Source organism: Amblyraja radiata, chromosome 4 (genome assembly GCF_010909765.2).
Source record: "Amblyraja radiata isolate CabotCenter1 chromosome 4, sAmbRad1.1.pri, whole genome shotgun sequence".
NCBI lineage: Eukaryota > Metazoa > Chordata > Chondrichthyes > Rajiformes > Rajidae > Amblyraja > Amblyraja radiata.
Window position 1 is genome coordinate 47463787 of NC_045959.1, and position 11045 is coordinate 47474831.

Below are 11045 nucleotides of genomic sequence, written 5' to 3' on the forward strand. Positions count from 1 at the left end.
GATGTAAAGGAAATATATTCATTGTGGAGTTTACAGTGTGAGTTGTACAATTTGTTTTATGCCATACAACTGCTAACTTCTAATAATATCAATTGGATCTGGAGGCAGAGGATGTAAAGGTGTTACTGTAGTTGTCATTTTCTGCTGTGGGTCTTTACTCCGATGAATGAAGTTTTAATAGACATCAGCTGCAAAGACTCTGTTTAAATAATTCTGCACTGTCTTATGGCGACTTCCTTTGAATGCAATGTCTCGGGTATACATTTGACGCATGTTACTGCTGCCTTATAGATCCTGATGTCAGAAAATCTAAACGAGGTATCTAATCACTGTGAAGAAATTGTATTGTTTTATACTTGGACAAAGGCATTGTACGTATAAAACAATGCCTTGTACTGGTTTAGCCAAATTGCTGGTTTAACCAAATTAACATTGTCCTTGGCCTCGTGAACAACATGCAGCTTCATAGTCAAGACATATCATGCCTTTGCCTATTGTACTGGAACTGTGTCACCATGTCATGTTGAACACAAGCTAATTATATAATCTTTGGCTGACTTTTATCTCCGCTGAATCCAATGGATTGATTCCCTTCAGTAGCCTGTCATGATTCCCTTCGATTAGCTCAATACATCCTGAGGAATGAAACTATGAGTCTCTTGTTTGAGCCCAGATTTCAGTAGGTGATTTCCCACCCCCAAAGGTACAACAACATCTGGAAGATGAGGTGCAACACTTCACCAAATACATTTTTGGCAAAATCACCAAACATGCAGGAATTGGGGTCACCATCTCTGTGATTTATCTTTCCTTCCAAGCAGTGTGTTACCCTGAGTTGGGAAAAAACATCACCATTCTTTCATCACCAGGTCAAAAACCAGAACTCCCAATCCAAAAGTACAGGAAATAATAAGAACATAATTTTTGTGTTACATATTGTCTATTTGGCTAGGCTTGGAAATATAATTGGAACTCTCCATTCCATACTTTGCAATACAATTCTGGAGCATAGAAAATAGGTGCAGGAGGAGGCCATTCGGCCCTTCGAGCCAGCACTTCCATTCATTGTGATCATGGCTGGTCGTCCCCTATCAATAACCCGTGCCTGCCTTCATACTCGATATTCTGAAGATTTAATTATCTTTCTTTTATTAATGTTTTTCTGAAAACATGTCTGTAATCACATTATATGCTTGAGTGGAGAAGAGGGGAATTGTATTGTATTTGGTACATTTTAACAGCAGTAGGTGGTATTCTCTTCATTCTATTATGTAAATTCAGTAGATTACATCGGCTGCCTTACTTAAAAATTATGTGACTGCTGTGAAGTTGACCACTAATTGAAATGATCTCAAAAGGAAAATTATGATTAAGATGCAGTATTTGTCTCTTCCTCAGTATTACCCACTCTTCACCAGGATGTTTTCACTGGTGGGCGAGTCTAGGACACAGCCTCTGAATAAAAGGGCGTACCTTTAGAAAGGAGACGGGGGAATTTCTTTAGTCAGGGGGTAGTGTACCTGCGGAATTCATTGCCACAGGCGGCTGTGGAGGCCAAGTCATTGGGTATTTTTAAAGTAGAGATTGTCAGGTTCTTGATTAGTAAGAGTATCAAAGGTTATGAGTAGCCCTAAGATTTTTGCCTCCACCACAGTGAGGAGGTGCTTGGAGGACTCACTGTGGTGGATGTTAATTTGTGTTTATTGTTGTTTATTATTGTATTATTGTATGTATGACTGCAGGCACGAAATTTCGTTCAGACCGTAAGGTCTGAATGACAATAAAGGTAATTCTAATTCTAAGGCAGGAGAATGGAGAGGGAAAGGTAGATCAGTCATGATTGAATGGTGGAGTAGACTCGATGGGCCGAATGGCCTAATTCTGCTTCTATTTAACTCTAATTAACCAAAATAGGCTTCTGAAATGGTTACCAAACCTACCCCAAATATATGCAGTGCCATTTGAGGCATGTGTTATATCAAAAACTCTGAAAGCTGAAATGCTGCTAGTCCTGTAAGCCTGATTATTTTTATTAATTCATCTGATAAATTTTAAGTAAATATTACAACTTGGCAGGATATACTGTAGTGTACAATCATTCAACGGATTAAGACTGGGCACTGTCATTATCCACATAATTTATACAGCTTTAAGATGACATAAGTCAACAATAATACTTTAATTAGTGACTGCTTTAAAAGTGATCATTTATAAAAACTTATTTATGCTAAATTGCTGGAAGTGGTCTGCTTTACATAGCAGAAGCACAATTTGCGTGATTCTTTGATCATAATGGAAAGAGGAGGATTTCCCCAGATAGGGTATACCCATTATGTATTGCAGTTTGAGACAAACATCGGAAAACATTTGTGTAATTTCCCTGTGCTATGAAATATATAAAAAATTTGACTCAACTGTGTTTACTGAGTCCTCTATTAAATAATTTGTGGCCTTGTACTCCAGCGTATTAAAAATACCTAAAATTTCTCAGTCACAACAAATTGTTTTGTATGTAATAAAACTGGCTATTAGGCATTGGTAACTTATCTTGAGCTCATTGGAAAGTAAAACATTGACGTATTCAGCAGCAAAAGTGATTCACTTCCTCAGGAAGGAAGCTAGGGTTATCCACACTCCTCGGCACCTGTCACTGGTACATAAAGAAACACTTCCTGCCAGCAAGATTTTACAGTATTATTAGTCCACAGAAGAGATATAATGCATGTTTAGTGATATTCAAGTATTATTTTGACTAAACTGCTAGAATTTGTCAAGATGTTTTACGGTGCTAAATACGACGAGAATGTGTTTACCTTGAAGAAATGGTAGTATGGCAGCAATTACAGATTTGAAAATAAATGGACAAAAAGAAATTGTACAAGTAGTGTCATAAGTTTTGGGTATGCATGTAACCGTGTGTACTAATTGTGGAAGAAAAATGAATTTCAGAAACAGGATTACTCTCCAGCCCTCCTTGTTTCCGCCTAGGAATGGTCAGTAGTATGGGAAGTGGAGCCCCACGATCCAGTATGGCTTCTGTAGACTGGGGTCAGTCAAGCTCTGCTGCAAACACCACAGGATCCATTACAATGAGCAGGGCAACTCTGCAAGGCAGCATGATCGGCAGTCCTTCATCTGGTATTCCTATGAGACCCAACAGTCAGCCCGGTCAGAGATCAATGCCCCAAACACAAATAATGGGTATGTAGCAGCATTTCTAGTTCTTGTGTTTACTTCTCTATCTACTGTACTTGAGTTTGACTTGATTGTATTTATGTATAGTATATCTGAACTGTATGCAAAACAAAGTTTTTCACTGTCCACGTGACAATAATAAATCTAAACATATTGATTCACTTTGTTACAGAAATCCTTATAATGAGCTTTAAAAATTAGTTTTGTTTTCTGAAAGCGAGCAATGTTACCAAATGCCAATTTTAAAAAAGCATTTTTTCTGCTACTTGTCATGTGAATTAGGGTCGCCAGAAATTGAGGTGGGTTTGGGAGGGCCATCATATGGTCAGCAACAAGCGCCTCCAAACCAAACTGCACCTTGGCCTGACAGTATAATGCCGATTGATCAGGGGCCTTTTGCTAATCAAAATCGGTAAGTTGCAATATTATTTAAAACTAACTTTATTTTATTTTTTGAATTGCAATGAGGTAAGAATTGTAATTTTTATTCCAGCATTATCTTAGGAAGAAAAGCATTTGAGTAGTAAATAGTTCAAATGAGATATACTGTAAGCTTAAGACTTAGAGTTCTCCACATCAAAGGTGAAATAAGCTTTGGGTGCATAGATTATGGGGACGACAAAAAAATTGTAAGTTTAAATCTCAGGACAACACAGTGACAACAGTTAGTGCTGCTGCCTCACTGCTCCAGGGACCCGGGTTTAATCCTGACCTTGGATGCTGCTTGCGGGGAGTTAGCAGGTTCTTACATCTCTAGTGCTCCGGTTTCCTCGTAGCTGCCAAAGTTTGGGTTAATTTACCCCTATAAATTATCGTTTTGTACAGGCTAATGGCTCAAAAGAGTCAGAGGGGAGTTGATACGAATGTGTGAATGAATACTTTACAGAAGTACAGTGAAATAAGGATGAGAGAATGGAACTTATGGGATAACTCCCTTTGGAGCTTGGGGCTTAGAAGTCAGTCTATTCATTCACAAAGTATATATATTAAAAAATGTGTAATAGTTGTTAAAGTAGAAAACGATGGCACAGAAATGACAGTGTGATGAAGATGAGCAAAGCTATAAGTGATAATTAAACAGAAGAGTGGTCTAGAGATGGCCCATTTTCAAATGAACATGGAACTGATAACACAAACAGATGGGGTGGTCAGAAAGGCTTTTGGCACATTGGCTTTCATCAGTTAGAGTATTGAGTACAGATGTTGGCAGGTCACGTTGCAGTTATATAAGACATTAATGAGACTGCATTTGGAGTACTGTGTCCAGTTCTGGGCACCATGTTATAAGAAAGATGTTGTTTATTAGGAAAGGGTGCAGAGAAGATTTGCAAGGATGTGGCCAGGACTCAAGGGTGTGAAATATAGGGAGAGGTTGAGTAAGCTGGAACTATTCCCTGGAGTGCAGGAGGATGAGGGATAATCTTATAGAGGTGTATAAAATCATGAGGAATAGAGCGGGTAGGTGTACAAAGTCTCTTGTCCAGAGTAGGGGAATTGAGAACCAGAGGATATAGGTTTAAGGGGGAAAGATTTTATAGCAATCCAAATGGTGACTTTTTCACACAAAGGGCAGTGAGTGTTTGGAACGAGCTGCCGGAAGGCGTATTTGAGGCAGGTGCTATCGCAATGTTTCAGCAACAATTAGACAGGTACGTGGATAGGACAGGTTTAGAGGGATATGGGCCAAACACAGGCAAATAGGACTCATGTCCGAGCACGACGTGAGGAGGGCTCTGACACAGGTGAACACGAGGAAAGCTGCAGGCCCCGATGGCATCTCGGGGCGAGTACTCAAGTCCTGTGCTACGCAGCTAGCTCCAGTGCTCACTGCAATATTCAACCTCTCCCTGGACAAGTCCGTGGTCCCTGCCTGCTTCAAAAAATCCATAATTGTACCGGTACCAAAAAATGCCTCCCCAGCCTGTCTGAATGACTACCGTCCGGTGGCCCTTACCTCGGTAGTCATGAAATGCTTTGAGAGGCTGGTGAAGAAACATATCTGCGCCTTCCTCCCTCGGAACATGGACCCGTTGCAGTTCGCATACCGTCCGAACAGATCCACGGACGATGCGGTCTCACAGGTCTTGCACACCGCTCTCTCCCATCTGGACAGCCAGAAGGGGGGCTACGTGAGGATGCTGTTCATAGACTTCAGTTCAGCCTTCAACACGATAGTCCCCACCAGACTGGCCGGGGAGCTACTGGAATTGGGGCTCAACACCTCCCTGTGTGCCTGGGTCCTGGACTTTCTCACCGCCAGGCCCCAGGTAGTCAAGATGGGAGGGAATACATCGAAGTCCCTCACCCTGAGCACAGGATCGCCCCAGGGTTGCGTCCTCAGCCCCCTATTGTACTCCCTGTACACACATGACTGTGTGGCTAGGTTCAGCTCCAACTCAATAATTAAGTTTGCTGATGACACTGTGGTGGTGGGCCTGATCTCAGACAACGACGAGAAGGCCTACAGGGAGGAGGTGGCTGATCTAGCACTCTGGTGCCAGGATAACAGCCTCCTCTTGAACATCAAAAAAACGAAGGAGCTGATCACGGACTTTAGGAGGGCACATCATCCGAGGACGTACACTCCATTGAGGATAAATGGGGATCCTGTGGATAGGGTGAGCTGTTTTGAATATCTGGGAGTTCACATCTCCGAGGATATGACATGGACATCACACGCCTCAGCACTCGTGAGTAAGGCAAGGCAGCGCCTCTACCACCTCAGGCAATTGAGGAAATTCAGAGTGTCTCCGAGGATCCTTCAGTGCTTCTACGCAGCGGCTGTGGAAAGCATCTTGTCCGGGAATATTACCATCTGGTTTGGGAATTGCTCTGCCCAGGACAAGAAGGCTCTGCAGAGAGTAGTGCGTTCGGCCGAACGCACTATGGGAACTTTACTCGCCCCCCTGCAGGAACTATACATCAGGAGGTGCAACTCCAGAGCCAACAAAATCATGAGAGACCCCTTCCACCCATGCAACGGACTGTTCCAGCTGCTACGGTCAGGCAAACGCCTCCGTTACCATGCTGTGAGAACGGAGAGGTTGAGAAGGAGTTTCTTCCCAGAGGCCATTCGGACTGTAAATGCCTTTCTCACCAGGGACTAACTATACTGAACGTTTTTCCTTCCAATATTTATTATGTTAGAGAATATGTGTGTTTATGATTGTGTTTATAGTTTGTTTGGTTGTTTGTTTGTTTGTCTTTTTGCACAAAGTCCGCGAGCATTGCCACTTTTCATTTCACTGCACATCTCGTATGTGTATGTGACGAATAAACTTGTCTTGACTTGACTTGACTTGTGGATGAGGCATGTTGTTTGGTGTGAGCAAGTTGGGCCGAAGGGCCTATTTCCACTCTCTATGACAACCAGACTGGGACATCGGCCTGGTATGTCACTTACTTGCCTTCATCCGGAAGTGGCGGCGCTGCCCTAGCAGCTGTGGCTCGCCTGCAGTCCGTCTGTTTCTTCTTTTTTTGTTGTTTTCTTTTGTCCTGTTTTAGTTAATTTTAGTTTATTTAGGTTGTGTATGTGTGGGGGGGGTGGGAGAAACATGTTTTTGGTCTCTTCCTTCGGGGGGATGCAACCTTTTCTTGTCGTATCCCCCGTCTCCGTCTAATGGAACTGGCGGCCTCCAACTGGAACCGACTTCGAGGCTCCGGAGGCAGAGCCAGCCAGGACTTACCAACACGAGGCTGGCCGACCGGGGCTGTGGTGGCGTTGCGGCGGTGGCGACCCGACTTCGGAGGCTCGGCCGCGGGCCCAGTGGACGACATCGTCGTGAGCTCGCAGGTCACAGGTTGATGACCTGTTTTTCCAGAGTTCCCGCAACAACAGCTTCGTCCGCTGGACTGGAGGGCGGCAGCTTCGGCAGCTTCGACCGCCCCGGGCCGCGTAGTTTGAACCGGCCCGTTCGCGGAGCTCGGATTCAGCCGCGGGACTTGCTTACCATCACCCGGCGGGGTCACAACATCGGAGGCCTGGATCGCCTCAGCGCAGAGGGAGAACAAGGAGGGAAGAGACAAGGACTTAAGACTTTTGCCTTCCATCACAGTGAGGAGGTGCCTGGTGGACTGACTGTGGTGGATGTTAAATCTGTGTTTGTTGTGTGTTTTGTTATTTTATTCTATGTTATGACTGCAAGGCACGAAATTTCGTTCAGACTGAAAAGTCTGAATGACAATAAGGATACTTGATACTTGATGCACTGATCGATTGCTCCTTCCGCTCATCATTCCTACCCTTATGCAAGCCCTAAGGGTTGATTTGCTATTTGGCCTCCAAACCTGACAATGAAGTCTTCAATTTAAAAAAAAAAAATTTTCTTCCCCACTCTACTTCTTACCCACTTCACATCCTCACAAATGTTGATGCTGAACCTCAGTAACTCCCATCACCACCTGAAACAACAACGCAAATAGTGGATCATGAGCCTTTTGCCAGATCACAAATGCTTGTTCCCCATTCCACCACTGACCCTCAAAATTACCCCTTTCAAAATGTTGGACACCAATTTCCCCATGACTCAATCCCCCCCCCCCACCAATCTCCATCTCCTAGCTTTCTGGGTCAGGCACAAGAAGGAACTCCAGTGGAGAGCCAACAACCTAAACAGTGGACACTGGATTTTGAGGCCTGAACTTGAATAAGCCATGTAAAAGTAGAGCTTAGAATTCATTATTCAAGGTCAGGTATACAAGAAGTAGGAAATGTGAGCTGAACGTGGTTGAAGAAGTGTGCCCAAACAATAGATAAAGGCTAAAAAAAAGAAATTTTCTCTTAATGAATAATAAAGAAAATTTGAAAATTGATTTGAAAGTATGTCTCTTTGTCAGTGATGTGAAAATATCCAAATATGGTTAATCATTTTCATTAAGCTCTTTCACAAACCTTATTTCTTACTCTGAAGCCATCATTTTGCCCAGACCTATTTTATTTTGTTGTTATCACATGCAGCAATGTAAAAATTTGTTGAGATGGCTATATTACTACTATTTTTTTAAATATTAGGAGGCAGTCGTACAACAGTTCTCAAGATGACCTGCTTTGCACATCTATACCAACGGAAGCTCCAAATGATGAAGGCACAATTCTAGACCAGTTACGTTCAGCACTAAAGAATATTGATGAACTAGGACTGGAAGAAATTGACCGGGCACTCGGAATACCTGAACTTGTTATCCAGGTAAGCATTCAGTCTTGCACAAAAGATTGAGAGCAAGAAGGTGGTACTGTAAAATTTGGTTCACAAAAATATTTATCACAGTAGGCTGTACACTAATGCCACACAAGTCTTCCACTATAAACAGCAGGAGTCATTCATGAGGATTGTCAAGCCTGATCTGCCATTAAATCAAATCCACTTTCCCACTCTAAATTCCATTAACTACATTTGTGCCAAAATAAATGTTTCAGTCCAGAGTAATGATCTAGAGGCTGAATCTGGAGTAGCTTTAGCTCTTGTAAAACAATGCAAGGTTCTTGCTCCCTGTATGATAATGGATGTGGACTAAAGGGAGAGTGTGCAAACTGTCCAAAGCACCAAGGCAAAGGAACCATTCGAATGGAGGGAAGAAAAAGTAATGTAGTAGTCACGTGGGATAGCATAGTAGAGGAGCAGACACTTCTCTGATTTAGTTTAGTGATACAGCATGGAAACGGGCCCTTTGGCCCACTCGTGTGGACCAGTTCTGTGTTATCTCGCATACTCATCCATTGACCTACAAACTCACAAGTCTTTGGGATGTGGGAGGAAAGTGGTGCACCTGAAGGAGACCCACGCAGTCACAGTGGTCAGGATCAAGGTCACCAACCAAAGTCCGGATCAAACCCAGATATTTGGCGCTGTGACGCAGCAGTCCTACCAGCTGCCCCTCTCTGCCTCAAATACAGTAAATCTTGACAGCTGTGTTGCCTGCCCAGTGTGGAGGAGTAAGGATGTCTCTTCTGGGTTAGACAAGATCTTGGAGCAAGAGGGGGAGGACTCAGATGCTGTAGTCCATGTAGTCAATGGTAGATTGTGGAAAGACGTTCAACTGAGAGATTATGAGCGGCTCGGGGCAAAATTTAAAAGCAGAACTATAAGAGTGATAATATCCATGTGTGTAGACTAGAAAGTGTAAATAGGATTTAAGGGAAAGGGTGAGATAAGACCATTGCCCACAATTTTATTTTAAGTTTAATCTTGTATTTCAGAGCCAAAGTGTGGATCACCAGCCAGAGTCATTTCCTAGCCAGAAGTCCACAATGATGGTTGAAAAGCCTCAGGTCTACAATCAGGCATATGGTCCGCAGACCACAGTAGTACAAGGAAACTACTCTACCATGCAGGAACCTAATTTTCATCCTCTGGCGAATCAAATGGGGCAACGACCAGGATACCCGATGTTACGGATGCAGCCAAGACCTGCACTGAGGTCATCGGGGATGGTGCCTAACCAGCCCAATCAGCTTCGGCTTCAGCTCCAACAAAGGCTTCAAGGACAGCAAATGGTAATGTACTTGCCATCTGAGCTAAGCAGCAAAAAGACCTAGTCCTTTATTTTAGACGAGTGCAGATTCCCACCATTGCTGTTACGCAGTGACCACCTTTCTGTGTTAGTGACAGACCTGTGTCCACCAGTACTATATCCCAGTGTTACAGTGACAGACCTGTGCCCCAGTGTTACAGTGACAAACCTGTGCCCAGCAGTACTGTGACCCAGTGTTACAGTGACAAACCTGTGCCCAGCAGTACTGTGACCCAGTGTTACAGTGACAAACCTGTGCCTAGTAGTACTGTGACCCAGTGTTACAGTGACAGACAAGTGCCCCTCAGAACTGTACCCATGTTACATAACCAGACCTGTGCCCCTCGGTATCTCAAGCACGTTCCCGTTGTTCATGATTGAAACCTAATAGTAATATACTGCGGCAGTAGGGAAAGGTTGGTAATGGCCACAGCCCCACTCCTGTATTAAAGGATGGTGCATTGTCAAGTACTGTGGCAATGTGCTAATTCAGATGCATCTACAAGGCCCTTGCTTCTCCATTTCTTATTTTTAAACCTTAACCATTTTCATACAAATAACCAATTTCACAATTTGTATTTGTTTTGCTAGAATCGACAGCCACTGATGAACCCACTCACCACTGTCTCCAACATGAATCTACCTCTAAGGGCCAGCGTGCCACCACAAATGAGTGGTCAGGTAGGCATTACAAAATACTAGGATGCTTTAATCATGTTCTATTTATTGTTTATTTCAAATAATGATTTTCCCATTAGATTCATAAATAAGTTCATTTCGATATCCATTGAGACGAGAGTTGTAGACTTGCTGCCTGCTACAACATGGAACAATACAGCACAGGATCAGGCCCTTCAACCCTCAATATCTGTGCCCAACTGGATATCTTGATAAACTAATCATATCTGCTCGCACATAATCCATATCTCTCCATTCCCTGCACATCCATGTGCCTATCCAAAAAGCCTCTTAAGTGCCACTATCATATTTGCCTCCACCACCAACGCCAGTGCCATGTTCCAGGTACCCACAACCCTCTGTGTGTGGGTGAGGAAAAAAATCTTGCCCCTGTCCTTTAAACTTTGCCCCTCTCGCCTTAAAGCTATGCCTTGTAGTGTTTGATATTTCAATCCTGCAGAGAAGGTCCTGCCTGTCTACCCTCTCTATGCCTCTCACAATTTTACATAGTCCCGAGAAAACAATCCAAGTCTGTCAAACTCTCATTATACCTAATACTCTCTAATCCAGCCTCCACATGCTTCCTCTAATGGGGCGACCAGAACTGCATGCAGTACTCTAGATGTGGCCCAAACAAGTCCTATAAAACTGCACCATAACTT

General features: G+C 43.3%; 1 protein-coding gene across 8 annotated transcripts in view; it reads left to right on the forward strand.

Moving 5' to 3' along the window:
• The window catches only part of ncoa2 (nuclear receptor coactivator 2), a 296823-nt gene that overhangs the window by 272764 nt on the left and 13014 nt on the right, over nucleotides 1-11045 (forward strand). For all 8 annotated transcript variants that reach the window (XM_033019338.1, XM_033019334.1, XM_033019337.1 and 5 more), the window contains 5 exons: nucleotides 2989-3201; nucleotides 3478-3607; nucleotides 8207-8381; nucleotides 9392-9688; nucleotides 10297-10386. In XM_033019338.1, coding sequence (XP_032875229.1) covers nucleotides 2989-3201; nucleotides 3478-3607; nucleotides 8207-8381; nucleotides 9392-9688; nucleotides 10297-10386 — 905 coding nt within the window. The remainder of the gene's footprint in view (nucleotides 1-2988; nucleotides 3202-3477; nucleotides 3608-8206; nucleotides 8382-9391; nucleotides 9689-10296; nucleotides 10387-11045) is intronic.